This window comes from Ruditapes philippinarum, unplaced genomic scaffold, assembly GCF_026571515.1.
Source record: "Ruditapes philippinarum isolate M1 unplaced genomic scaffold, ASM2657151v2 ctg1474_1_1_1_1, whole genome shotgun sequence".
Lineage (NCBI taxonomy): Eukaryota > Metazoa > Mollusca > Bivalvia > Venerida > Veneridae > Ruditapes > Ruditapes philippinarum.
Window position 1 is genome coordinate 151,615 of NW_026863329.1, and position 25,539 is coordinate 177,153.

The following is a 25,539-nucleotide window of genomic DNA, read 5'->3' on the forward strand; positions in this document are numbered from 1 at the left end:
AAAAGTCCCAATTGTATACCAATTCACAAATTGATGTAACCGATTTTGTCATGATAAGAAAGCGACAGTTTTACATTGACGATTCGAATGACAGATTCATTTAAAACATGAAATTGTAAAATAATTTAAAACGTTTATGTGGTTTACCCAATAGTCAAATCGTGTTCTTATTTCAACAGTTAAGTACATGTATTTAAGAACTTAATCTTGTGAATCATACTGAATATGTATAGGGAGCATCTTGGTTTTGTTCATCGTAGGATACCGACGGCCTAACCATTAACATCTATGTTATATGTTAATCAACCGTGGGTATCCGACAATGGGTTTTGCTATTTGGCCCTTTTTGTCTTTATAGAGAAATTGTTACTCTCTAGAGATATCATATGTATATTATATTCTGAAGAAACCTATATAAGGCCATCATACACCCAGAAAAATTACTTGTTTAAAGGCGTATGCTAAAGTAATATATAAAACTACATAATAAAATTGATTTAAGCTTTTCATGGTCTCAGAATATGATAACAGAAGAATCATTTTATGTAGTTTTTTAGTATTTCAATGTGTCTGATTTTCATTTTTTTTTTTTTTTTCAAAAAATATTTTGTGTCTTTTATTTTAAAAACACAAGTTTCTTTGTAGAAAAACATTGAACTCTATCTCCATAGTTTATGATTGAATAAGTGCTCTTCTTAAGCACGTGAGACCTCTCATGTGACACAGCATGAGACCAATGATGGCAAACTCTGCTTTTCTTAGAACATAGCGATAACCTCGGGACATTTGTTCTGATCTATAAAATATTCTCATCAAATTTCTTTTATGATCGGCAATTCTTGTATTTGGAGTACTGTAAAGACGGACATTTAGTACACTTTTATATAATATTTTTTAACAAGGGAGATAAATAAATTAAACTACAGTTCAGGTAGACTATCACTAAATGCTTCTTTAGCGTCAGATTCTTCTTTAGCCACTTTGTATTGTGTCAACATTCTATTGGCAGACAACATTTTTGTAGGGTAAATCTTTTTATATACTTGTGTAAGTTATTCAAAAGTTGTGTTTACGCTCGTAAGTCGACAAATGTGAGCTTGTGAAACCTATTGTCTATTTCTAAAAGTACTACTTGTATATAAAAGTAAAATTGACCTTTTGTCATTTCGTGCCCTTTACATCGACTTTCGTTGAAGCTATCAAACTAGCTAACTGAACATCGATGGTTCTATAATCAGGTGACCGCTTGTGCTTGAAATAATGCACGAGCGCATCAGGTCTTGTTTCACTAGCGAACTGGAAAGTCACCATTGAGCATTACAGTATTGGCGTGATAATAACCCACTTAACAACAGAAAATGGGGCATATATATTAGAAACATAATCAGATTTACATAAGACATAAGCTGGGAGTATATACTTAAATAAAGTTTAATGCATCTATAATACATCTATTATAAATCTCTGTTACATGTGAACAAGACAATATAATTGTAACAAATCACAAAATAATACTGTAAATCCGGTATTTTTCGCGATGTTTTAATTTTCGCTATTATTCGCGAATCGGCCGCGTCGCGAATTCATGATGCCGCGTAAATTTTATTTAATTTGCAAATTCAAAAGGCTGATTTAATCATTCGGTATAATTCATTTGGATTTTGTCACAAGTAACAAACCCAATGAAAATGTTAATAAGGTGGCTGGTGCAGGGTAGATGCATTTGGGACAAATGAAAGTATTAAAAGGAACACAATCATTACCTTTGTAGCAAAAGAAAAAATACATCTGTTATTTGTGTTGTTATGGCATTATTAACTGAAGGCAACGAGGTCATCAAATGAATTATTGAATTCACATTATATACAAAAGGAAACAATGTCACTAGACATTTTGGAAGAGGATAACTTAAAAATGACATTAGTTGCGTTTATGTTACAAAAAAACTACATGTGTATTTTCATATCTTTGATTTGCAATTAAATATATTGTATGTTAGGTCTCTCAACTTATATAATAAAATTATTAACTAAAACAAGATACATTTAACGAGACAAATATGACATTTTGGTATGATTAATTAAATATTTACTATCTGAGTATTAAAAAAGACTCAAAGTACGATCTTAACGAATTAAAACTCCACTAAAAGTAGAATATCCGCCACCGTGAATGTTAACTGTGTTGCCATGTTTCTTAACAGATACAACATCATTTGCTTTCAATCCGACCACGATTGTTTGACTCGCCATTCCATGCCTTGAATCAGCGCCCTTTTCATTCAGATGTGCTTTCTTGGAGTCGTTAACATCAATACTAGCCCAAAACTCTTCGCCTAACCAAGACAGGAGACTACAAGACAATAAATAATAGCCGTCGATAGGGGCTACAAATTTACCAGATGCACTGTTATATCCGTTCCCTACATTGGTTATAATGGAACTGAAGACAATGATTTGGTTTTGAGGTATATGCAGTTTCGTCGGCCCTACATGCGCTGAAAATGCAACGATTGGCTTTGTCAATCCTGTTTCAGCAGCTTCTGAAAAGAATAAAAGGTTTTATTAAACAAGTTTGGTTTCAAACAATAGACGGCTAAATACAATTAGCGCCACACTTAGCGAGGTTGTTTGTTGATACAATCGAGGTCAATGTTTTTGCTTTTTACTGCCGATAATATAAATAATAAACATATGTAGAGTCATTTAAGTTTCCTCCGATTACAGTTATTATTAATTGATATACATTGACAGTTCCCTTACATTAGTTACGGAATTCCGTTTCATCTTATGTTGTTAATTCAGAAATGTATCGTTTACATTACGAGAAGAGGACTCCTAATATCGTTACATTGTGCTGTAATTACTTTAGTTTAGCTTCATTATTGAATAGTAAATGTAATTACCCTTTAATACATCATCAACCTTTCCGGTCATTATTTTCAACGCATCATCAACTTCTAAAATCTTGTCGCCTAACACGTTTACCGCTTTATCCTCCAGAAAAGAGTTAACTGTCGCCGTTTTGTTTTCCATCACAACTACAAGAATATCTCGAAGATTTTTGTAGTCGTTTGCAAACTTTTCCATTTCCTTTCTCTGAGCTTCAAGCATTGTAACAATATCTTCGTTTCTTTTCTTGACATCTTGCTTCATTTCTTCAACTTTGAGTTCCATTTTAAGCATGTTTGCAATAATTTCCTTTTCATACGAAAATTTTGAGCACATTTCTTCAGTTGCCACCGACAAATGTACCATACTAGCAGCTATGAAAACAGAAGCAAAGATCATAAGTCCGACCATTTTAGCGTCTTTGTATAGAATGAACTATTTCTTCTCTTTACAAGCAATGTTCTAGTTAAATGTTAAATATGAAACCGACAGAAGGAAAATAATTTTTTTGAAATTGTTATTTGTTCTATTCTACCTTTGTTACAACTAATATAAAGTAGGAGTTAACACGTAAGAAAAAAACAAAAGAACGACGAAAAGATATCATAAGGCTTCACTTTGATTCAGAAGCGTTGAAACAAAATTGGTAAAAAAACGTGAAAACTTCCTTCTTGCTACTGGTATATTTCTTTTTAAAGGCAATAATAAATGTAAAATGTTATTGACTGTTATTCTTTATCATTTTGAACAACATTCAGAAGTTGTTGACTTTACCTTAGAAGATTTTAAGAAAAGTAAAAATAAATATTAATTAACATGTTATGTGCGATAAATGACTTATTTTGAAGTATTTATCACAATATTTGTTCTACGTTATTAACGCAGTAAGGGCTATTTTTGCTTATGTTGACTCATATTGGTCATTTACATGGATTATTAGTGCCGTTAAAATCTTGTGATGTGTATAATTACTTTCATTTGTTTACATCACAATATTTTAGTATTAAACACATTTTCAAAATTTTCATGAAAATAAGCATGATTCTGGAGACAAACTTCTTCAATAGTTCAATTCTAAAGTTTTCAAATTTAACAACAGAATTGAGCATATCGTTATAAAACTGTTATATCAGTGCAATCCATCACTGAATACTTAGTGCTCGCCAATTGTTTTAAGCCAATCACCGACGAGGATTTTTCAAATTTTCAGGTTACAAATCTTAATAGAACAGATTTTATATAAACTGGACGTTTTATATTATAAAACGCAAGTGGGCGGAGCACTAAGCCGGTTAGAGTGCATATTGGATGTTCTTCGTAAATAAGAAAGCTACAGTCGCTTCGCAAGCTCCGCTCCTTTTTAGCTTTCTTATTTACGAAGAACACCCAATATGCACTCTAACCTATACTAAATGCTCGCCAATTTTTTTAAGTCAATCACCGACGAGGATTTTTCAAATTTTCAGGTTACAAATCTTAATAGAACAGATTTTATTTAAACTGGATGTTTTATATTATAAAACGCAAGTGGGCGGAGCACTAAGCCGGTTAGAGTGCATATTGGATGTTCTTCGTAAATAAGAAAGCTACAGTCGCTTCGCAAGCTCCGCTCCTTTTTAGCTTTCTTATTTACGAAGAACACCCAATATGCACTCTAACCTATACTTAATGCACAAAAATTAATATCTATTTCCATTCTAACACGTCAAGAAAAAATATAATTATTATTATAAAGTTGGACTTTATGTTTGGTGGTTAAATTTGTTTTCGCCTCAGAGTTTCCAATAGAAACGTTCTTTAAAAGCTGTTCCAGTGGGTTGAAAAAATCTGTCGTTAAATCTACCGTGTGTAGAAACATTTTGAGAATAACGAATTTTGAAAACGTTGATAAAACTTTGTTTGTTCATTTTATTTTCACTCTATAATTTTTCAAGCGAAATACAAATTATTAAAAGTGAAATAAATATGAAATTTAAACTCGTTTGCGACATTAAAATAGCGTACTTAATTTGATTGTTTTGCACGTGCTGTTTGGCGCTACATTGTGACGTCAGGTAAACAACACTTTAAACGTCTGTATAGCGTTAACGACTGAATTAAAGATATTGGTGTTCGGATTCATTTTCTTAGTTAAACCATTTTCTTTCATTCTAGATAGTTTTCACAACAAAATTCGACAAAAAAAATATTTATCAGATTTTTCAAACAAAATGGCGCCCTTAATGTGAAAATACACAGGGAGATACATAGAGGATATTGAATGAGTGTAGGTTTAATACTAAATTTATTGAACGAATTGAATAATATTGTTTTATTCAACGAGTTCAATAAATTTAGTATTGAATCTACACGAATATAATATTCTATTTATCACATATATAAAATAAAAACGGTAAACGGTTAACAAGAGTCATTTTTCTTTGACGCGCCTATAGTGTAACGCTAACATTAGCGCGTTTTAACGCTATGTTTATAGTGCAAATGACGTGACGTCAAAGTGTTATTACACTAGTGTAATATCGTCTTGTGTAATATCGTTTTTATTAAATGGCTTTATTACACTCCTGCGCCGCGGTTTATGTGATAAAATGTAATAAGAACGGCGAGTGCATTGATGCACGCTTCGGGCCTTCTTTGTTTATATAGAAAATATTTCAATAGGGCTAGAATGTACGTTCTATGCAATGAACGATAGGTTCTAGTCATATTCTATTGCTAATATATACATGTAAGTATACAGGAAAAAGAGAAACAAATTGATTTCGAAAAAGCAAATAACAAAAATATAAGAATATCAGAATAACATTTTATTTTTGCAAAAGTGGAGGAAATTACTAAATCTAGGGAAAACTATGATTTTAAAAGATATTTTCCAGAGGGTAAGATGCCCCTAAATGGTTCTACTATAGGCAGTAAAAAAAACTGATAATGTATGACATAAAAATATCCCATAAGTCTTAGTAGGAAAAAAGCTTTTTAATTAAAATTTGCATCCCTTGCGCTTCAGTATTTATGGAGATTTTGATTTAAACATATTTTATTACCAAAAAATACATATACATACATGTAAAGACAGTTACAATACAATGACATGACATATTTGGCATGTAGATTAAAGAGTAAAAAATTAGATGAATATATATCACATTCAAGAGGGCTATTTATAATTTACAAATACATGGATTTAGATGTAATAAGAGTAAGTGTCTCTTTTCTCAGTCTTATAAAATTATAGACGCTTAAACTGCTTTTACGCTGACCAAGGTTATCTACATGTATGTAGTGTCTGCATGTATGAATAGGCTAAGTCTTATTCGTTCTAATTATGTCGACAAATTGCAAATTGGACTGAAATAATTTTATGACAGGAAGATCAGCTGGGGTCCTGGTTCCAATAAACAAGATCTTAGATTAAGCTTATATTTTTACTCTCAATTTGCTATTTTGATAGACAAAAATCATGCCAGGGTATCTGGGGGGCTTCAATCCCTTGAACCCCCGAGTGAATCCGTGCCGGTTATTATAACATCAGTCTTTTAAATATGGAAAAATCACATAAATATAGTCTGTGTTTAATGATGGTCCATCCGCCCATTTAGGCACCAAAACAGCTTTCGCTGCCGAGTACGGACTTAGGACATGTCACCAGCCATGGCCTTCAAGAGTTAATTTTGAAGCACAAAGTTGTGATAATTTAACTCCATGCAATTTCCACAGAGTATTAGCCAGATGTAAATTTTTAGCCAAAAGTAGGCCACTGTACGGCGGTCAATGAGAACCGAATTCTACAGTAACCTGAGACAAAATGAAAGGATGTAACCCTTATTAGGGCTGTTGGTGCCAAGCAAAGGGCCTGCCTTACAAGCCGTCTTTCTGTGCTAGGGGCTCACGCAAGCTACCATCCTCGTCGTCTCTGCCTACATCGCAAGGCAACTCCTCTTGGTTTTAGTCCGGACATTGGCAATTGGTCCCCAGTTGTTGACAAAGTAGCAATCCCGTCAAGCAGCAAATCTTCTGCCGATGCCCCGTGCCATCTCAGCGGCGTACACGCACAGAGAGAAGAAATCACATAAATAAATGGTCAATTCAATTTCATTTCTTTATCTAAATGTTCAGTTTGAGACATATCTTTGTCTTATAGTCACCAGTACATAATTATATAAATACATTAGTTAACAACGAGTACAGATCGAATTTGTCTAGAATATAGATCGAAGGCCAGTTTAACAGAATTCACGATGAAGCAGATTTGTGTCCATGCTTTTTTCTTTCGCTAATAATGTTTCTTAATGTTATTCAAAGGTTTGAAATAATATTTAAATCAAATGGGTCGTAATTTTATTGTTATTTGTTCGCTGAATAAATGGTAAATGCATGTTGTAAAGAATTGTGCTACTCGTGAAAAAAATGTCTTTGAAACCAAATCTTAGGATAATGTACTACGATTGTTTTGTCTTACATTACTGATACATAGTTCTCTTTCAGGTTTTTTTTCCACAATTTATGTTATGTTGCAAAACTGTATAATTTTCACTTTTTTGCAAATGAGAGAAATTGAATCATATATCAAATATCTAAATACATTTTACATGAAAATACTGCAGTTAAGATGCTTGGTCTGATCATCGATAAACATGGCCAGAAACTACAATCTCATTGATAAAAAATAGTGTTTCTACGTTATTCTACGCTACTCGTTATTTTGGAAATCATTTCAGTCATGACAAAAAGATATTTTAGCACATATTTTCAACATAAAAGATTTTTCTTGTGATTTTACTGCAATGAGTGCTCTATATTAAAATGTTACTTTGATTTTATATATAATTTTATACATTTTTGCTTATGGCTTTCATTCATTAAAAAAACGTGTTTGGCTGACCTTCGGATGGGACGAAGTAGGACAAAGTAGTGCAATTATTACGACGTTTTTCCGTACATATGATATTCATTTGTTTATTTTTTCAGTCACAAAACTAACGGTCTTTACAACTAAACTGGAACATAAACGCTTTCAACATATTTCGACATTATATGATTAAATTTTGCACTATTTGTTATTCGATTGGAGCGCCACTGTTCGAATCCCATGTGTAGATGACAAAGCTTGGATCCGTCGCAAAAAATTAAGAACGTGCAAATGCGTACGGTTGCATTTCACCTAGCAATATTGTATAATATATGATATAAATATCAATTAAGTGCTCACAGTCACACAAAAGCACACATATCGTAATGGTTTAGTCCAACTTTCAAGTGTATTGACAAAATCAGGGGAAAAAACAATTTTCTTTGGCATTCTACAAACATATTCATATGAAGTATGGCAAGACAAGCAATACTATTAATAATAATATAAAACAAAGATTATTATAATACGCTTTTATTTAGTAGCTATAATTTCAAGAGTTTTTGTATTTCAAAATCTACCATAACATATTTTGATAGTTTTAACATTTTTTTCTTATTTTTCAAAGACATCAGGACATTGAATATTTTAATTTTGGGCAAGGAAAATGCCCTTTATAAGAATAACTAGTAACAGAATATTAAGAATATCAAAGTAAAAATTGATATTCTATTTTGATAACGTTTTGATTGCATATTTTGAATAAATGAAAGAAAATACATTATTATTAAATACGCTATTTATAGTTATGGCATTGCTTAATCAATTAACAAATGGAAAAATATATTTGTTGCGTTTTCGTCACAATGTTAACTTTTCCTAACTTTTCCTTGTAAAAATCAAATATGCAGTATGTTGTTAAGTCTCTCAATTAATATGATTTACTAAAACAAAATACACTTAAGCAGGCAAACATAATAGTTCGGTAAGATTAATGAGATATTAATAACTAATTACGATATTAACGGATTAAAACCCCATTAAAAGTAGAATATCCGTTCCCGTAAATATTAATTGCGTTGTTTTGTGTCTTAACAGATACTACATCATTTGCTTTCAACTCGACAACGATTGTTTGACTCGCCATTCCATACCTTGAATCTGCCCCCCTTTCATACAGATGTGCTTTCTTGGAGTTGTTTACTTCAATACTAGCCCAAAACTCTTCGCCAGACCGAGATAAGAGACTGCAAGACAGTAGATAATAGCCGGCGACAGGGGCGACAAATTTACCAGACGCACTGTTATATCCGTTCCCTACATTGCTTAATATGGAACTGAAGACAATTATTTGGTTTTGAGGTATATGTAACTTCGACGTCTTTACATATGTTGAAAATGCAATGGTGGGCTTTGCCAGCCCTCTTTCAGCAGCTTCTGAAAACAAAACAAAAAGGTTTTAAAAACAGGATTGGTTTCAAATAATAGACGGCCTTATAAATTTAGCACCACAATAAGCAAAGGATGTTTGTTGATAACAATATCACATACAATAGAGGTCAATGTCACTTACTATTGACTGTCAATCACAGACATAAATTTAACATATATCAAGGCAGTGTAATTTTCCCTTCTTTTTTATTTCTTTTTTTTTTTTCAAAAAGTTTTCTCCGATTACAGTTATTATTAATTGATATACATTGAAACTTTCCTGACATAAGTTACGAATTTCCGCTCATCTAATGTTGTACATTCAGATATAAAAATTGTGTGTAGTGTTGACATTACGAGAAGATGATTCATAATATATTTATATAGTGATGTTATAACTTTTTTATGCTTCATAATTAAACATATTATATGCTTTTATCTTTACCTTTGTTAAGATTCATAATTATAAACATATTATATGTATTTACCTTCTAATACATCATCAACTTTTCCGCTAATTATTTTCAATGCATCTTCAACTTCTGCTATTTTGTCGTCAAACATTGTTACAATATCTTCGTTTCTTTTCATGACTTCTTGTTCCATTTTTTCAACTTTGAGTTCCATTTTAAGCATGTTTGTAATAATTTCTTTTTCATACCAAAATTTTGAGCACATTTCTTCAGTTGCCACCGACAAATGTACAAGACTAGCAAGTATGAAAACAGAAGCAAAGATCATAAGTCCGGCCATATTAGCGTCTTTGTATAGAATGAACTATTTAATAATGTACTATTTAAATGTTAAATACGAAACCGACAGAAGGAAAATATGTTTCTAAAATTGTTATTTATTCTATTTTATCTTCGTTACAAGTAATATAAAGTAGGACTTAACACGCACGCGAGAAAAAACAAAAGAACGATAAGGAGATAGTGTAAGGCTTTACTTTAAACACAATTCAAATTTATTAAGAAACGTTGAAACAAAATGGGAAAAAAGACATGAAAACAATATTTCTTTGTTACTGGGATTTTTCTTTATAAAGGCAAATATGATATACTGCCGACTGTTATTCTTTATCATTTTTAACAACATTCATAAATTGTCGACTTTACCTTATATGAATACAGTTATATCAATAAAATCAACCTTTAAAAAAAGTCCAAAGAGTTTGAAAAAAAGTAAAAAGATTCAAGATTTAACCTTTTCCCTCATATAGCATGTTTTTACAGCTTTTCGTTTCCCCCTTTTTGAGGCCTCAAACAGTGAAAAATGCCCTATTTAGGCCCCTAACACTGTTTTTCTTATGAGAAAACTTTTTCGGCGCCGCTCCCCATCAAATGGTACACTAAAGGGTTGCCAGAAGGGGGATGTGCCCCCTTCTGTTTGGGGAGTTTGAAGGGGGCGGTAGTCCCCCTCATCGCCTAGAAAATTGTAGACATGTGACAGGCTAAAATGGCCTCAGGTCAATATCAGGGTAACAAGTAACCGACGCTGAGAAGCCTTTTACTTGAGAAGATGCAGCGTATTGCAATCAGTTTTGTAAAAAAAAAAACAATGCAAAATAGTGATTTTTGGCAATTTTGAGACGTCCTTCCTTTGCCATGGTAACAGGAAATTTACGATTGAGCATGCTGTTACAGAGGCTATGGTCTAGTTAACATTTGTGCCAAGTTTCATCAGTATTGAAGCATTTTTCATTGTTCCATAGCAGTTTGAACTTGTTACAGGAGGCTTTTCAATGAAAACGGTCATTTTTCGCAATATGCTCATGGAGTAAAAGGTTAGGTAATAATTTATATGTCATGTGCAATTAATGACTGTTTTGCTGAATTTAACACCATATTTCTACTACTTGTGTAACGAAGTAAGGGCTATTTGTTGCATATTTTGAGTATGGCTGATTTACTGTCAAAAATTATTTATTTTGGAACCGTTGTAAATATAACATAGATCAGTGCACTTCAAAAAAGGTAAGTCGTGTGCATATGGATAGCATGGTCATACTAATTGACCTGTAGTCTTTGCAGTGAGACATCGTAGTGTAATGATTTCGCGCTTGTCTTTCAATAATACCTGTGCGGCTTATAATCCCAGCACTTCCATTTTTCTTAAATTGATATCTCCTTTTTTCAAAGCACGGGTACTTCATGGTTGTGTCATGCATTTAGATTACACATCTCGTGTTTAATGCAATTCAACTGAGATTTTGTGAGCGCCACAGAGGTTTAAGACTTTTTTAAAATTTCTGAATTGAATTGAATAGTTTCTTATTGTAACGCTTTAGCACTCTCGTAAAATAAATACATTGAAAAATATATATAAAAATAATGATGATAAATAAGTAATAAAAAATACATCAATAAAATAAAAAAATAATAAAAAAAAGAATAATAAAATTTGAAGGCATAATAAAAGTATTACCCGTTGTGGGACTTGAACTTACGACCTTTCGTATGCAAAACAAGCAACATAATCACTTCTCTTACAGGTTATATAATATAATGATCCTTCACCTATTTTTTTCTGGTGATGTGTTTTTGTATATGGCTTTTTCCTGCCAACTCTGTGTACTTTTAAATTTAAGCTAAACCCATTCTCGATCATATTTGAATCGACAATATATGGATTATAAGTGCCTTTAAAATTGTGTAATGTGGAAATTACATATCCTTGTTTACTTTGCAGTATTTTACTTTTGAATACATTTCAACATTTTTATGAAATTTAGTGTTAATGTGGGCGTATTTGGAAATTGACTATAATTACATATTATTGTATGTAGAATAGCTTGATGAGTACTGAAGAAATTTGATCAATAACTTTACCTTTTTAATTTGAACTGTTTACCTTCATGATACTTATGAATGTTAGATAATGCTTGTTATGTGTATAACTTTCAACTACAATTAAATTGGGCATAATACTAAACTCAGTGCGACCATTTATACTGAAAGCTAACAATAATGTCCCGACGCAAAACACATTGCACCTGAGTACGAATTTAAGGACCGCACTATTGTAGAATCTAAAGGAATACCTAATGTGTGTGACTTCCAGTTTGTTGTTTCTAGAAATTCTGTAATGAGGCTAATGCAAGAAATCGATCCCGAAGGAACTAATGAACCAGTGCATACTGATTATCTCGGCGAAAATAGTCTCGAAAGGTCTCTACTTTGCGTGGCATGTAAATGACTACGACAAGATAAAGTCATATGGATTCTGCTTCCACTGAGCGATCGACGGGTACAGTCGGCGCATTTTATGTCTCAAAGTATCAAACAGCAACAACCCACCCGCAGTGATTGTGTCATACTACCTAGACACATTAGGCAAATTAGGCAATATACAAATGTTTCAGTTTTAAGTTTAATTTTCAAGTTAATGTGCATGAATAATTTGAATATAACTGATGGAATAAGAAATGCTATTAATAATATTTTTAAAACTTGTTACAGAACATTTAAAAATAATTATGTAATAATGTATTATGTTAATTTTTTACTTTCGATTTATATCTAATGTGAACCATGCTTACCAGAATATCCAACCTTGGTTTGGAGTTTTGGAATTTTTTTATGTAAAGGAAAAGTGTAATAAATGCACTACATTTTTTAACTGTTTATTTTGTTAAGACTTTCAAGTTTAAAGTTACTTTTATTTATTTACAGGTTTAAAATTCCTTTTTAATTTTTTTTTTAAAAATGTGATATGACAGTACATTTTGATATCTTTTTCAATTTAGATAAGAAGAAGAAGAATTTTATTTCAAAATCCACATGTAAACATTTAGAACAAATTTAGATAGGATTTGCCTGTTTCAGTTTAAGTTCATATACATGTAGTTCGTCTGATGTGTATTTGGGAGTCTTGAAAAGTGCTTTCAACATGTCCATGCTTGAAGATTTCGTAAGATGCGAAAAATTACAAAAGTACTACGTGACTCTGTATTTCTAATTTCCAAGCTTATTTCTTCACAATGATTCTAAGCATAGCATATGTCTTTTGTCTCTATTTCGTTTGAGAGTTTAATCTATAAAAGTAAACTTTTTACACACGAATAACGTACATGAGTATATGTGCATTTTACATTCAACAATATGCACCATTTTATTATAATTATTTAAACATTAAGCTTTTGTTACATAACCATTTGGCTCATATATATAACATAACCATGCAAGTGGTATGAACTTTCTTTTAATCAAGTTCTAAAAAATATTGCCATGGGCCTACTTTGGCCACCTTTTGAAACCTTTTATTTTGGTCGACCGAGACTTAGTCCCCGCTTGGTTATACTTCGATTTTATCTGCACAGCATTGTTATACCTGTTGGCATACATAATTCACACGTGTTCTAATTATTCTGTGTGTAAATGTATCTGTTGACATGGTTCTTCTGATGTAAGGGAATTGTAGCCGCAATAATGACATGCAGTTTTAATACAATCGAAATGGATTATATCATTATTTTTTGCACACTTTCCAATCTGACGGACATATACTTCATTTATAGGATTCTATTGTGTCTATTCAGTGATACAATAAATTACGTATTTACTTATGGTTCCCCTATTTGTAGCCAAAAGCAGGTCACACCATCAAGCAATTGTGCAATTTCAATGAGATTTATTTCAATACTACATGTATATACGACAAAATCTTTGTAAATAAACGTAAACAATGCCTAACTTGAAAGACGTGCACTTCTGTATTGGATAAAGTTATCAGCAGTTTGATACCGACTGTGGTCATCATGATAACTATATATTTGACCCCAGTCAGTATCAAACAAATGATAACTTCATCCAATTATAATACAGAAATGAACGTCTTTCAATTTAAGGCAGTAGATGCCTTTTATTTAAATGACCTTTTAATCTTAAGTGGTACAGATGGAAACACGTAAGGATCGACCACTGATGCATACAATTTAAAAGTATGTGATCTGATATAGAATAGACACACACTTTACTGGGTCATTTATTGAGGTTCTGACTACAATACACATTCCTCATAAACGTTTCCTTGAAACAAATCAATTTTGTGTTAGAATTTTAATGTTTTTATACGACTTATGCCAAGACGAAACCAATGGAATTACATGTCCATTGTCAAACATTGTAATGGCTCGTCAATCGTCTGTAAAACTTTAATGTACAGTGTTAACGAATCTTTGGATGTCAAAGGCCGTCTGTTATCCAACAACAACCTCGGTTTTGTTAGAATTAAACCGTTTAGGTTATCCATAAAGCTCCTGTCAGATTTGTACTCTTCGTGATCAACTTGATGACTAAAGTTTTTCCGTCATAGATTTCAGGTGCAAAAATATATCAGGTCTTCCGTAAAGTATTTCAAAATTATTTTGGGATCGAATATTGTGTTCTTTCCACTAATGATCAGATCCATAAAACAATATCTCAGGCATTCAATGTGTACACTGTTTGTTATAATCACAGCGTTCAATGGAAGAATTAATTCCACCGATGACACCTTGACCTTGACATAGTCACCACCAGGATTTACTTCACTTTATCCATACACTAACATTTTAAACTCTGATATGCAGTATGTGCCGTAATATCTGAAAAAAATATTTGAAGCAATGCTAGCGTCAAAAGTTCCTCTATCGCACCAAAAAGGCTTTCGGGCAATGCCTTATTCGTTTAAAGTGTCTGAGTAATATGAGGCTATCACTGCAAGCGGGTTGCTATTTGATACTTAGAGAAATAAAATGCGTTGATTGTACCCGTCAATCGCCCCGTGTATGCACAATCCATATGTGGCTTTTTCGTAACTATCTAAATGCTACACAAAGTTAGGACCTTTCGAGACATATTTTCGCCGAAATAGCCGGCGTGCTTTGCGTTCATTAGTTCCTTCGGGAAAGATTTAGTAATTTTACATGGTGTTTTTAAGGAATATCTTATGTCTAGGTTACGTACCCTAAATTCTAAGCTCTAACATCTTAGTTCGAATTTTTGTTTCAAATTGGCTAAATGGGCTCCGTATACATGAACGCAGCATATCAGATTAATGGATAACAATTAGAATATCACCATTAGATGACATAAAGACATGCAAATATGAGTGGTTTAATATTTGTTATTAGAAATAAAAGGCTATGTTACTATCTATTGAAAAAGAAAAGATAGCAAATGAAAATAAACATTGTATTTTACAACAAATATGAAATAATTAGATTATTGGACATGAGATTATATCGTAAAAGATGAGAATACATTTCATTTGGGTATAAATATGTCACTATTATATAACATAACACGTATTTACTGTAAAGTATATTGTATGTTAAGTAGCCTTTAATATAGATGATAAACATTTAGATTCAATGTAATAACGCTTGAATAATTTATAAGTTAACGTGTTCTACAGAAATTAATATTTAATCTGAATATTATAAAATGTTTGATTACAGGGAAACATATGGTACAATAAAAGAATAAAAAATTTGGATAAACACTCGTTTCCGATTTTCTAATGTAATTAAGAACTTGAAAAAGATAAATATACATTACGAGAAAAATGATGTATTTCAGTGAGATTTATAAAACATAAAATGTTCATCTAAACACTTCAAAAGCCACAATACAGTATACAGTTTTAATGAAGTAAAACTCCGCTGAAAGTAGAGTATCCGTCCCCGTAAATATTTATTGCATATATTGCACTAATGGTAACAACGTCATTTGCTTTCAACTCGACAATGATTGTTTGACTCGCCATTCCATGCCTTGAATCTGTGGCCTTCTCGTAAAGGTTTGCTTTCTTAGAGTTGTTTACTTCAATACTAGCCCAAAACTCTTCGCCATTCCAAGATAAGAGACTACAAGACAATAGATAATAGCCGGCGACAGGAGCAACAAATTTACCAGATGAAGTGTTATATCCGTTTCCTACATTAGTTATTATAGAACTGAAGACAATGATTTTGTTTTTACGTATATGTAACTTTTTCGTCGGCTTTACATACGCTGAGAATGCAATTATTGGCTTTGTCAGTTCTGTTGCAGCAGCTTCTAAAAACATAATAGTTTTCAAAAACAAGATGAGTTTCAAATAACTGACGCATTTTTAAATTAAGAGCCACACTAAACGCGTGTGTTTGTTGATAACAATATTACCTACAATCGAGGTCAGTGTCACTCTCTATTGACTAGCAATTATAGTCATATAATAAACATATATAAAGTCATTGTTATTTTTGTTATTTTCTGTTTCCCGAGAAGTTTTCATATCTTTGATAATAGTTATGATTTATTGATATATTTACGTTTAAAGTTTTCTGACCTAAGTTACGGAATTCCTTTTTTATCTTATGTTGTACATTCAGATATGAAAAAAATCTTAGTAGTGTTGTCATTACTAGAAGATGATTCTTAATAGCTTTAAAGTAAATAACTTTTGTTTAGCTTTTTAATTAAACATATTATATATTATTACCTTTACATAAACCATCAACCCTTTCGGTCATCACTTTCAACGCATCATCAACTCCTGCTATTTTTTCTTCTAAAACGCTTATCGCGTTGTCCTCAAGAAAAGAGTTAATTGCTGCCGTTTTGTTTTCCATCACAACTACGAGAATATCTCGAAGATTTTTGTAGTCATTTGCAACTTTCTCCATTTCCTTCCTCTGAGCGTCAAGCATTGTTACAATATCTTCGTTTCTTTTATTGACTTCTTGTTCCATTTTTTCAGCTTTCAATTCCATTTTAAGCATGTTTGCAATTATTTCCTTTTCATACGAAAATTTTGAACACATTTCTTCAGTTGCCACCAAAAAATGTATTATATAAGCAGCTATGGAAACAAAAGCAAAGATCATATGTCCGGTCATATTAGCGTTTTTGTATAGAATGAACTATTAATTCTCTTAAAATGTTTAATACGAAACCGACTGAAGGAAGTTATTTTTTGAGCATGTAGTTGTTCTGTTCTATCTTCGTTACAGCTAATTTTAAGTAGGATTTAGCACTTAAGAAGAAACAAAAAACAAAGGAACGATGAAAAGATATTGTAAGATGTCACTTAAAACACAATGAAAACTTATTTAGAATCATTGAAACAAAATGATTTATCACCATATTTCTACTGTGTGGGCTTATAAGTGGATTTTAAGTGTCATTAAAAAGCTGTTTTGTGTAAATTACTTTGTTTCGTTATATCACAATATATTAACTATAAATACATTTTAAAAAGATTTCATGAACATTAATATCAATCTGGAAGCAAGTTGATAAAATAACACATTTATCTCAACAACAATTTATCTAATATTTGAAGTGAATTGATCATCGGACGAAACTACCGTGAACCGAAAGTACATATTAATGTATGCAATATGACGGAACATTAATTATACAAATGTCATTTACGTTGATAACACACATAAATACCTAGGCTGTTATTTGACTAACATCTGTCAGACTGGCACGAGTCAACTTTCTTAAAGAAATGTGTAAGAATAGTCTGCTTTGTAAACTCTTTATGTAAATGGGCGTTTGTGACGAAATTATTCACCTAAGCAACAGCGGCAATAAGATTCTCTGCATTTTTACGTTCCTAAAAACTGACACAAAATTTTCATAAGCATTAATTACAATTAAATTAATTAAATCTTAATTTAGTTATCTCATTGTTAAAACCAATTTAGTCCTAAAGCCACTTTTACGACGTGTTAATAATACATGATGACCCGCAATTAAAATTACTATGAAACGTGTGAATGAGTAACAACATCTCACCTTGATGTCGCCGACCTTTGATTTCACACTTCGACTAACTGAGATGAAAATATGTTGGATTTTAATTGACGGGACCACATTTTCTTTTCGACTACTGAGTCTCGGTAAGTCAAAATTTGACCTAAGCGGAGTTAAAATACAAAAATAAAGAAGGAATTTTGAGGGGACTTAGAAATTCTTCGACTAACGCGGAATTTTGAGAAAAGCTATTTTGACTTATTGAGAGTCAACTGTATTTCATTTTTAGTTTTTGAATCCCCTTCCACAAAGCGGGGAGATATTTAAGGGGTAGCCTCCGTCTGTCAGTCCGTATGTCCGTCTGTCTGCTGTGCCTCTGTCTGTCCGTCCGGACACTTTCGTGTCCGCTCCATAACTTTTAAACCGCTGAAACTCTTTTTGAAAAAACTTGGCACAAGTGATCAACATTATAAGACGATATGTAGAGCGCAATAATTGGGTTGCTACCTCCAAGGTCAAGGTCACATTAAAGGTCAAATGTTAAAAAGTCTACATTTTGTGTCCGCTCCATAACTTTTTAACGACTGAACAAAAATGAAATTACTTAGAACTTGTGAGCACCATTATAGTACGATGTGCAGAGCATTATAATTTGGTTGCTACCGTCAAGGCCAAAGTCACAATGAACATTTAAACTGCTTGGTGTTTTTAAGAAAACGGAAATGATCACTTTCATGACACCATGTGCAGAGCACATCAACAAAGTCACTTCCCTCAATGTCAAGGTCACATTAAAAGGTTCAATGTTAAAACAATTATATTTCGTGTCCTCTCTATAACTTATTGACAATTAAAAGGTTTTAAAAGTATTTGACACAATCTGCAGAGCGCAACATCTAGGTTGCTACCCTCAATGTATATCAAGATTGCTACCACCAAGGTCCGAATAAAGGGCAAATGGTGTGAAGCGCAATATTCATTCAGGTTGCTACCCCTAAGGTTATGGTTACACAGGCAGGTCAAATGATTTTGTGTCCTCTTCATAACTTTTTAACTTCTGACATATTTTTAATTTTTATTGATATTTATCACAAATGATCGCCATAATTACCTTAAGAAGACAACAACCAGGTGACTACCCCAAATTGCAAGGTCAAAGTTATAACGATATAACGATTTTTAAAGCATGAAAACTATAACAAAAAAAATATTAAATCACAAACAAAGTATTATAAGGACATATCACTAAAGCCTACAAAACATCAATATGCCTAAAGCTACTTTCCTGCGCACCGGTCGAATGTTCAACTGTATTCAGTGAGCTGCGAAGGGAGCGTAGCCTAAAGCATGATACACATTAGAATAACACATGGTTACAAAGACCTTGACCTAAATATTCAAACAAAATATTACGATATATAAATTCGTTTTTTACGAAATATTAATTCGTTTTTACGAAATGTCTATTCGTAATTATGAATAATTATTATTTCGAAATTACAAAATATTAATTCGTATAAATGAAATGTTATTTCGTAATTACGAAATAATAATTCGTAAATACGAAATAATATTTCGTAAAAACGAATTAAATTTTTCCTAGGGTTTCAAAGAGTTTTGGTAATATTTATAAAGAAGGCTTCGAAACTATGTTATTGACTAAATATAAGGCATGTAAATGCAATATAAATAGTGATTTTTTTCTCCCAAAGTTTTATAACTTAACATTACTGTATATATATAGATTTTTTCCTCCTTTTTGATTGGATATTGGTCACCCGAAAGAAATTGATATTACCGAGCCAGACGGGTATTATACACACTAAATTTTCCCGTTGGGTACCCCACGTTGTAAACAACATGCGCTGTGGCGATGCGCGTACGGTTCGATTACACGCGGTGTAAATTCCAATATACAAGCACGTTTTAACTGCCAAATGAAATATATTTACCAAAATAGAGAAATGTTAAAAATATTCATCAGTATTGAAAACAAATATGACCTCGTCAAAGCTTGATATAAATTACAAAAAATAGTCTTCAACAGACTACTCCTTTTCTCTTGTTTACATTCGTTAGGTACCAAAGCAAATACGTCATGTATTTATGTGACGTCATGTTGTGGTGAAGGGGTACCCTAAAGGGAATCTTATTTAGACGTTTCATTTGAAACAGCAATAATTTATTTTATCATCGTCTTACTCGGCAGGGAAAGGGTAATAAAATCATTATTTTGGTTTTAGAGTGATATATGTGGATATATTACCTGCCAAGATAAAATATCACCCTCGCCTAACGGCTCGGGTGATATAAAATCTTAGCAGGTAATATATCCACATATATCACTCCAAAACCAAAATAGCATATAATGTTAATAGCGTTGCCGCCACAGCCATGATAGTACACGCGCTTAGATAATTTTGTTAAAATTGGGGTCCTGTGCTTCATATCCAAACACGAACATTTTTTTCTGTTTCGTTTTGTCGATGTTATTGAGTTTTGAAATAAAATATTATATTTTATGATCGCATGGTGCCCATACATAAATTGTAAGGAAAAAAATTGATTAGATTAGTGAAAATCTGGAGCCACCCCCACCCCGCCCATTTAGGTTTACTAATGTATATGATAAAAGAAAGTAATTATATGGCATGTTTCTTTTAAGGAAACGTGTCAGAAAAGATTAATTGCCTCAAAAATTAAAACATTGCTGATAGGAACATGTATTTGACAATGCTCCGTGCTAAACTACCAAAGCATCTCCCGGGGATCGAACCCACGCCAGAGAGGTAACTGAATTAGAAGTCATCGACTCTAACCCCTCGACCGTGGAGGCGGTCCCATTCGGCTTATAATCGCAAGATTGATCCATTCGACTTATAATCGCATGGTTGATCCCGACTTGTAATTGACCCCTTTGTGAGATTAGTAGGTTCTTTGTCAAGCTCACAGTGACCTTAAATAAGATTTCGTTAAATCGAATTAATATTTCGTAATTACGAATTAATATTTCGTAAAAACGAATTAAATGCAAGGGGAAAAGTGTCGAAAATGTCACCTTAGGGGCTCCGTACCTTAATTGATGACTGGACACAAAATATACCCTGTAACAGACCAGGTAAAATCGCACTATCAAAAATTTTATCGAAATTTTTACAGTAAATTAGTGTCATAATGTACCTAAATTGTAGTTTGCACAGGACAATACCGTCCCTGAACAGGCTCAATCAAATCGAGCCTGCAACATTTTCAATTTTGTTGTTTTCGGACGACTTTCTTTAGGGATTCTTTTTTTCTCTATTTTAGTGCTTTTAACATATTCATTATTATAAATGAAATCTTGCGGCGTTGCTGCTTTTGAATTGTTACACTTGTTTAGCATTTTCAATATTTCGTTTTCTGCACTGGGTGCGTTTAAAATACTATTCTGGATAGTTATATTCGGTCCGCTTGATTTAATTGTACTCAATCATCATACAAGGTTTACCGTTATAAAGTGATTATAAAATTCATTGGTACTGTCCAAGGATGATAACTTGAGCCTTTGTTTACATGACAAAGATTAATAACAATGCGAAAAATAGGTAAGGCAGATTGAATCCTTATGAATAAAACATAAAGTTAAACGAGGCATTTCCATGTGTCTTGATAGCGCAGTAGGCAGAGCGTCCGTGTCTGTGTTGTATTCATGATTTTACATGTTCGAATCATAGGTATAATGACATCTGAGAGTTTTTATATATCTTTTTCTTATTTTCAAATAGTTTCGAATGTGTGGGATAGAATATTTTTGTAAACAGGTTGGCATGCACTTGTGTAAAAAGTTTGAGGATAATGTCAAACGTCAGGAAAGCGCATTATTAAAAATGTAAAAAATATAATGAAATAAAGTGTGTTTACATTGATCCATGTATATTATTATTATTTCGTAATCGCACTTTGTTAAAATAATTCGATTTTTAAAATGAAATAAAAAAGTAACAAAAAAGGAAGGAAATGAAATAGAAATTAAAAAAAATATAAATATTCAAACAAAAGATAAAGTTAATTAAAAAAGGAGAAACACAATAACAACAACATCATTATAACATGGAAGTGCGTAGGTTTCGAACCTATGAGTTAGAATCATTAAAAGATACAGTGACGTTGATTTACCACCTGAGCCATTGCGATGGTACACATTCTACTTAGAATTAAACTATATATAGTTGTTGACACTTCCAATATCGGATAATATGTCGACTTACCCTTTTAATGGACTTTCCCATGTACCGTTAAGACCAAATTATCATCCTAGGAAAGTATGTTCTTTTCTTTGTGATATGTTTCGATTAGAAAATGATTATCATTTAAAAAAGAATTTGATTGGAAGGTTTTAAATGCCGAATGATTAAAGATGTCTTCGATTTCGTTTGAAATTACGTAGAGTTAGTTTTTAGATATTTGACCATTTTGTTCATGTTAAGAGTATAAAACTATTTGAGATCCTTTACATCTAAATTTGGAACACACTCAGGAGAGAGGTTGATCCTTTATTTTGGCGGTTTTATAAACTGACATTAAGTTGTTTTACTATCTTCCTGGTCTGTACTTCGGCTATAAGGACTTGGCAAATTCGAAAAAAGTATAACGACTGTAAACAATGTATGCCTATCACAAAATAATGTATCAACTTCCTTAACTTCAAAATCTGATAGAAAAGAAAACATGTGAAGTAAGCCTGCCTTGTAATCTATAATGGAATTATTTCTATAAGTGAAATTTCCCTTATTTAAGTCCTTACCTACTCTACCTATTAATGTGTATAAGTTATGACGTTTACATAGATCAAAAAACCTTTGCCCGACAGCCTTATCTTTCGTGTCCATAGAAGTTCTTTTGAGCGGGACATTACCCTTTTCAAGTGTTTCGAAAGAGTTAAATACACTTATAAATTGATTCTCAAATTCTGACATAAAGTTATCTATAATCACAAAATCATCAGCGGTACAGTAGAGGTATGAAAATGTTCATGGGATAGACCCGATAATGTTGATATAACTTTTGGCCCAACCCTTTTGTATACTCACATTAATTTATTTATGAAAAATTGTGAAAATTTATGTATATATTTACAAAATATGTTTAAACTTGACCATTAACATCTCCTAAGATAGACAATATTTGTATTTTATACATAAATTTAAGTCAATCAAACCGAACATTTAAGATTTTGTCATTTTGGGCGTTCTTTAGGGATGGAATTCATTTTTGGCGGGGTATATCGTCACGAAAACCATTTTATGTTCATGTACAAATGTGCCCTTCTGAAAAAACAAGTTGCGGTCCTGTCCCCGGTCTGTCCTAGCTGTTATCATGGGAGCTGCAAGCTTTATGCCAATATATACAGCTTCCGAATAGAGTTTGTTTTGATTATAGAGTGTTTTTGATGATTGCTTGTTGTAACTCGAATTTACACGATTATGTTTTGATTTTTGCTCATATTTCCTATTTTTTTATTTTGGTGTGCTTTTGAATTCTCAGTCAAAAAGACACCACAATACTGGTTGGCATCGTGCTCTTGCTCTTAGCACTCGTCTGTTTGAGTGTTTTGACATGGAGTGTTATATAGGCTAGGTGATGCGGTTGTGTAACGCAAGCTTTGAACAGTGCTATTGTCACTGTGTTGCGATTCAGTGCCAGTCGATTCAAAATTTTGTTTCTCAGGAAAAATATTGACACAAGTTGTGCCCATTTGATGCGTACTAGGGGACTCCTTTGTGTTTTCAGCGGAATTTTGCTCTGCGAAACTTTCTTTAATTCGTTCGGTGTGCCTTAATATTGTTGCTTACACGTTTGGGCACGTCTGTTTATCTCGACCCTTGAATGACCTCCTGTCATACGAGGAACATATTGCGTATATACGCCTATTGACCTTCAACTTCGCCGGGAATAATATACGAACTTTTTATTTCCATACTTCTTTCTGGTGTCCTCGCATTGTGGCCACGGAACTTTGCGTGCATCATTTATCTCCCTTCGATAGCCCATGCTTAGCCAAATACTTGCGCCTTTAAACTTATAAGCATTGTCAATACTATACTTGACTTCAATAGGATGACGATGTTTGGAAATCTAAATATGTTTCAATAAGGTCCGCCTAACACAGTTTTCAACTACACGTTCGACAACCCACGAGATAATTAGGTTTGAGCCTCTTTTACTGGCCTCTCATTTAAAAGACTTCTCGTTCACTGAATGCCGCCCTTAATGATCTTGTTTTTCATATTCTATCATACATTGTACGTTTGATGCGGTGTACAATAAACAATCTATTTAAATGATAATATGTAAAAGAAAATATTTGAGTCTCAAGTGTTTGATTGTAACATGATCAATATCATTTTAATGATATTGTCCTTAATTTCTGAATTCAAATTTTGCTGTTACATAATATCTTATTTATCATTTCTTTAATGTTACATGTCCGACAAACATTCCTACTTTGCTTAATAGTAAATGGCCTTTTGAAGGAGATTTTGAAATTTGTCATGTACAAGTAAAAAGCCTTAAGTTTATTTAATTTATAAAATAACATCAGTTAAAAAATGAAAGCAATAATCATTTGTGGTAACTAAAATTCTGTTTTTACTTAAGTAGTTTATTTGTTTAAACATATACAAACTAATGGTTATAATTTGTTTGTGACTTGAATGATTTGTGCACAGTAACTTGTCCACAAAAACTTTTATACTTTCTACTTTCTTTCCTGTTCTTAATGCTCTGTAGATTTCACAAGATTTTCTAATGTACGAGGGATAATTAGAAAATACGGACACGAATGTTGCAACTTAAATGTTTAACGTCAGAAAAAAAATAAAGTAGATTGTTAATCTAGTATGTTTACGTATTCTGAAAAATAGTACATTTTGTTTATGATTTGTCAAATTTATGCAATTATGCACACCATGCATAGTAGTACCTTGGAGAACCCAATATTTATATAAATTTTATACAATTAGATATTATTCTAATGTTTTCTGGTTTTTTCATGTTTTTAGTTTCCGCGTTATTTTATCTGATTGACGTGATGTATGATGTCATGAACCATAAACAGCGAATATTTTAGCAAACATATGCTAAACTGTCTCCCACTTTTCACGACAGAAATATGCCTGCCGGATCAGCCACAAATTCAAAAAGTTATTGTATGCCTGTTTATAATATATTTTGTAATGTAGATTAGTGAAAATGTGCGCGAAGTTCTGTATACACAGGAAATGATTTACATTTTTCAGATTTTAAAGATGGGCTTGACAACTAGTGCACAAGTAACCTTCAATAATAAGGTGACGAAAGTGACGTTGTTGAAGAAATACATAGGAGAAGACTATCGCTGCACAATATCGTACAAGCTACGAGAACCACATATGGAACTTTATGGCACATATTGCCTGATAACCTTGGTATTCTGTGTGCAGGCTCTATGATTAAACGTTTTAACAACTAAATGACTTTGTGCAACGCTGTTTAGAGTATCACAACGTGATGTCATTATGAAATTCTGACGTGCTTTTAGTACTGCTGTATGTATGAGTGGTATCTGCCATTGCTTTCATATGTGATGTTTATTATTTTTGCAGCAGATATGATATTAACA

At 32.3% G+C, this 25,539-nt stretch overlaps 3 protein-coding genes across 4 annotated transcripts; all 3 read right to left on the reverse strand.

The window, feature by feature from the left end:
• Window positions 1-1,415: 1,415 nt before the first annotated feature.
• Window positions 1,416-3,356, reverse strand: LOC132721841 (uncharacterized). Of its 2 annotated transcripts, none has more exons than XM_060706215.1 (2): window positions 2,906-3,356; window positions 1,416-2,539 (listed from the first exon to the last, which is right to left on the reverse strand). In XM_060706215.1, exons 1-2 carry the CDS (start codon window positions 3,300-3,302, stop codon window positions 2,127-2,129), a joined length of 810 nt encoding a protein of 269 aa, XP_060562198.1. In that variant the 5' UTR covers window positions 3,303-3,356; the 3' UTR covers window positions 1,416-2,126. The 2 variants fall into 2 exon arrangements, with proteins under 2 accessions (XP_060562198.1, XP_060562197.1); XM_060706214.1 differs by having other exon boundaries at window positions 1,416-2,542.
• A 5,359-nt stretch (window positions 3,357-8,715) lies between these two features.
• On the reverse strand, window positions 8,716-9,925 carry LOC132721842 (complement C1q tumor necrosis factor-related protein 6-like). Its single transcript, XM_060706216.1, has 2 exons — window positions 9,660-9,925; window positions 8,716-9,177 (listed from the first exon to the last, which is right to left on the reverse strand). The coding sequence occupies exons 1-2, from the start codon at window positions 9,922-9,924 to the stop codon at window positions 8,762-8,764; spliced, it is 681 nt and encodes a 226-aa protein (XP_060562199.1). The 5' UTR covers window position 9,925; the 3' UTR covers window positions 8,716-8,761.
• Window positions 9,926-15,273: 5,348 nt separating this feature from the next.
• LOC132721843 (uncharacterized) lies at window positions 15,274-17,036 on the reverse strand. Its single transcript, XM_060706217.1, has 2 exons — window positions 16,639-17,036; window positions 15,274-16,214 (listed from the first exon to the last, which is right to left on the reverse strand). Exons 1-2 carry the CDS (start codon window positions 17,033-17,035, stop codon window positions 15,799-15,801), a joined length of 813 nt encoding a protein of 270 aa, XP_060562200.1. The 5' UTR covers window position 17,036; the 3' UTR covers window positions 15,274-15,798.
• Window positions 17,037-25,539: the final 8,503 nt, after the last annotated feature.